Source organism: Odontesthes bonariensis, chromosome 9 (assembly GCF_027942865.1).
Source record: "Odontesthes bonariensis isolate fOdoBon6 chromosome 9, fOdoBon6.hap1, whole genome shotgun sequence".
Classification (NCBI taxonomy): domain Eukaryota; kingdom Metazoa; phylum Chordata; class Actinopteri; order Atheriniformes; family Atherinopsidae; genus Odontesthes; species Odontesthes bonariensis.
The window spans coordinates 16,654,059-16,658,675 of NC_134514.1; the positions used below are offsets into that span (position 1 = coordinate 16,654,059).

The window sequence follows — 4,617 nt, forward strand, 5'->3', positions numbered from 1 at the left end:
TATCTATGACCGTAGATTTAGATCCCTCATGTTTTCGATGCTGTCGCATTTGGTCTTTGCGAAACATTCAGAGAAAATAATCTGACGTCCACCCGATGCATCTAAGAGCCGTTTATCCTTGATTTGAATTTATGTCCCACTTCATAAATGTCTTTAATCTGCGACTGTTTTTTTTTTTTTGGTTTTACCATTTCAGTCACTTCACTCTCAGCATCTCTTGAAAGCGACTTAAGTTACAATTCCTTGTTGAGAAGTAAACCAAATGAACAAAAATGAAGATACGGGAACACAAAGAGACAGAAAGTAACAACAAGAGATGTGATGCAGCTACAAAAACATGAAAAATTACTGCAAAATGATACAGAAAGAAGTGGGGTAAAAAAAAAACTAAACATGAACAGAAAGATCAAAAAAGGATCCTATGACCCCCCCTTAAAGAAAAAAAAAAATCTTAATGCTCATACTTAAACCATCAAGTTCCAAATATTAGTTAAGAGATATTTCCCTTTCATTCAGAAAAAGTATTTAAAAGTTACTGAAAGATTAATAACAAAATACATTTAGAGTATTTATGTCAGTCTAGTGACTATAAGAGTTGCCCTGTTAACGCAGTGTGCAACAACTTTATTACAATACGATGCTATTTGCTGGAACAGGACGGCAATTAAAGGCAGTTTACAATGATTTATCTGTAGGCTATTTACAATGAAACTGGCTCCCTAAGGCCAAAGTATTTGTCGTCAATAACTGTCCAGTGTCTTGATAAACTTGTTGAAAGGTTAGAACATTTTTCATGAACTAGAAACCATAAATGTTTTGGTATCGTCCCAGAAAAAGTGATTAAAATAGCAGATATCAAAACAGTTGTTGATTAAATGTCTCAGCGAATTGTTGACTGCTTAAACATCAAACACATCAGAAGTAATGCATAGATTGGCAGTGTTTAGGCTTTTTGCCTTAAACGACATAAATAAACTGTATTTAACAGACGTGAGTTTTCTTCAAATGTTTTATTACGAAAAAAAAAAAGTGACTCTACTGTAACAAAGCCTCAATAATATTTCCAGAGTACAAAACAGACGATCAAAATTGGAATCATAAGTGCACTGCAAGTACAGTTTTCTTCTGGGCTTAGTTACAGAAATATGTGTGGGAAAATTCTCCACAACTTGAGTCTCGGGACAACAATAAGCTCTATTTTGCGCGTCATGAAAGGAGACAGATAGGTTGATGATTTATAGACGGCTCCCTTTGAAGGCAAGCCATAGCAGACATATTGATAAATTTGATACAAGCCTGGATGTCAGGTAAAATGAATAGCCTGTCCAACTGATCCGAAGAGCTGCCTTATCACTACTTTCCTCAACCTCTTGAAAGATTGTTCAGGATGAAACTAACAAGCAGTTAATGCCTCCACCTGCCGGGATGTTTCTCAAGATGTACTTATGGGGGAACGCGCTAAAATCACGAGCAGTTTTCAGGAAAATATGACATCAATATATTGGTCAAGACTGAACAAAAATCTTCTGATATGCAACGCTCCACATCATCCAACCCTTGAGCAAACCTTAACGAGCACATCGGGCTGTAACGTCTCTCTTTAAACGAAGGCATGCGGCTCCCTCTTGTGCTGAAAAGGTGGGACTGCTCGTCACTGTTGGATCTTTGGATGCAGTCACACACAACAATATAATCCAATGAGCTAAACAGACCTGCCTAAAAAAGGCAAATTCTATCTATCATACAGTGTGAAAACAAACAAAACTCCTGAACGCTTGAAAAAGCCTGTTTGAACAGACTGAAGTGTTCACACGTCAAAAGTGAATGAAATCACGTCCTGACACCTGATCAGTGCCTCTTTCTGCACGCCGATGGGAGTGTGCAGGTCCGACACCTGAAAGTTCAACACGTCGATGTCTGACGCCCCAAACGTGGCTTCGACCTTCACCCTTTCGTGCATGTGAAACTGAACCTTCTTGTTGGTCATGGCGAGCAGACAGCGGAGGAAGCGCTCTCTCAACACAGACCTCGCACGCTGCTCCCTCTGCTGCTCCTCGGCGTCAAAGTCTGACGCAGCCGAAGTGGGAATCGACGTACGGCAGAGAGCGATGAAGCGGGGCGACTTTGGGTCAAATCCACGGCAGTTGGGATCGGGTCCTTTGGGCAGGCGGAGCACAGACACCGGTGTCGCCATGTTGCGTTTCTGTCAACACCTGAGGAAGGAAAAACAATCATCATCAAACCAGGGGCAGAATCTGCTGTAAAAACAACAAAAATAAATAAACGTTTTGGTGTAATTCACATAGATGAGGAAGAGATTGAAATTACAAAGTAAAAATGAATTAATTGACATTCAAATGATTTCAGTCAAAAATCTATTCAAAACTCAAGAGAATCAACTGTCCAACTGTTAGGAGAAGAGGCTCCTAAAAATGTCAAACTTAATGACATTTAATCATTGCTAATTTCCAGTCGGCCATTACAAGATATAGCCCTGCGATAAGTGTACAAGCTACATCATTATGTTCAGATTCTTAATCAAGTGAGGTCTTTCAGGTGCAAGTGAGGTGCAATGAAATGTTCGGCTAGGAAACCTTGGTTCATGTGGACGTTACTTTGGTGTGTACCCCTCACGAAAACCTCACGAAAAGAATGAGCCAAGTGTTTTGGCCTCCAAATATTGACAAATATCAATACAGCCAAGCATCCACAAAAATCAGCTGGGACATCATGATTCCAAAGGATTGTCTACCCATGTCACAGAGCCAGTGACCCCACACAAGCAAGGTGTCCACACCTTAAGGGGTTTTACTGTCATTGCTGCTTTGCGTCCATGTGGCCCATTGGTCACATGATCAAAATGACTATATGACGAGTTTTTTGCAGTACAGAAGACACAGTTGTGTGGGGAACAAACGTGCACAGCTTTTCACAGCTTTATTTAAATTAGTTATATATAAACCTCAGATTAACAAAATATTACATATTACACTGTTCTTTATTTCTTAAAACTAACCCAATAATGACATCATGTAATAGGTCGTGTGTTTTTTTGTTCATCTGAGTTTTTATATTTACCCAACTTCAAAACCTGATGAGGAACCTTTTTTTTTTTTTTTTTTTTTTTTTTTAAATCATGTCCTCATGCATAAAACCTCAGAGGTGGCAGGTGGTACATGATTTTTCTTTGACAACAGCATCACTATGATACAACAGAATAGGTTGGGATGCACACCATCATGACGAGCTCTCACAATAAATAGATAAAATACACAGATCAAACAGAATATGGATTTGAGAGGGATGAAAACGACACCTACACGTTCACAAAAAGCACATTTGGGTATTTTTAAACAGTACAAGAAAATCCAAAATATCACACCATATCTAAACCTCTGGATTACGGTAGTTTAAAAACAAGATGACAGATGCATGACAAATATCAGTCTCAAAATCCTACTACATTAGGATTATTCCTACACCCCCATAAGATCTGATGCATCTGTACACATTCTTATAAAGTTGCTCCAGAGCTTCATCTACTCCGAGTCTGATCTGACATCTACCCAAAAAGCAAACCAAATATTTTTGTTTACAAGAAAACAAAAAATGTCGCTCATTCACTTTTTAGAGTTTGACAACTTCACTTAGAAAGTAAACTGCTTGGCGCTGTTGTTTAGGTAGGATAACTAATAAAACGGTCAACTTTCTAAACGATATTATCGCAAAAAAAAATGACCCTTTCCACATCCCATCGGACGTAAATACGGCGAAAGAGTTCAGTCAAAGATTAACATTTAACAAAACCACTAAGTGAGTATTGTTACACTTACTGACAGCTTCCTCTAGTTAGCAGCATTAGCTGTAGCATCCAAGCAGGATGTTCACCTTCTTCTTCGTTGGCTTTACACGGTCGATTAAAGGCGCATTACCGCCCTTTATTGAGCGGGAGTAAAAGAGGACAGAAAATTCACTACTAATTTCCTCCAAAACTAACGTGGTGTTCTACTTCATTTTTTAAAATGATTCTATTATATTCATTACACATCAAAATAAAAAAACGATAAAAACAAACAAACAAAATACAATTTGTGTATCATTCAGTGTCTGAACATTTTGTGTCCTTGAAAAGCCACATCAAGTCCTCGCCTTGCAACAAGCCATGGCTTTGTGGCGATAGTAATCCCTCATTTTCTTCCAGTGATCAGATGATTGTGTACAGTAAACAAAAAAGACAAAAAATAACACACTCCCTTGTTTCGATATAATATAAATATTATATACATTCTTTTTAAAAATACAAATAAATATGATAAATATACAGTGGCGGATCTAGGATATTTCTGAGTAAGGGGCCATTAAGGGCCACAGTGTTCATAGAGGGGCCAAGTATTTTTTTATTTATTTAAATATGCACAATGATAAAACAAGAAAATACATTTATTAATACAAAGGCCAAAAGAATGTGCAGGAGAGGAAAGGAAGCGCAAGGGCTTATATACCCCCCCCCCCCCCCCCCCCCCCCCCCCCAAGGAAAAATACAGAGACAGAGAGAGAGAGAGAGAGAGAGAGAGAGAGAGAGAGAGAGAGAGAGAACAAAATCACAATTTCATTTCA

At 38.4% G+C, this 4,617-nt stretch overlaps 1 protein-coding gene across 1 annotated transcript; it reads right to left on the minus strand.

Annotated features, from left to right (window-relative positions):
- Positions 1 to 991: 991 nt before the first annotated feature.
- Positions 992 to 3,905, minus strand: gemin7 (gem (nuclear organelle) associated protein 7). The gene is made up of 2 exons (XM_075474392.1): positions 3,834 to 3,905; positions 992 to 2,213 (listed from the first exon to the last, which is right to left on the minus strand). The coding sequence occupies exon 2, from the start codon at positions 2,192 to 2,194 to the stop codon at positions 1,808 to 1,810; it is 387 nt and encodes a 128-aa protein (XP_075330507.1). The 5' UTR covers positions 2,195 to 2,213; positions 3,834 to 3,905; the 3' UTR covers positions 992 to 1,807.
- Between the last annotated feature and the right edge of the window lie 712 nt (positions 3,906 to 4,617).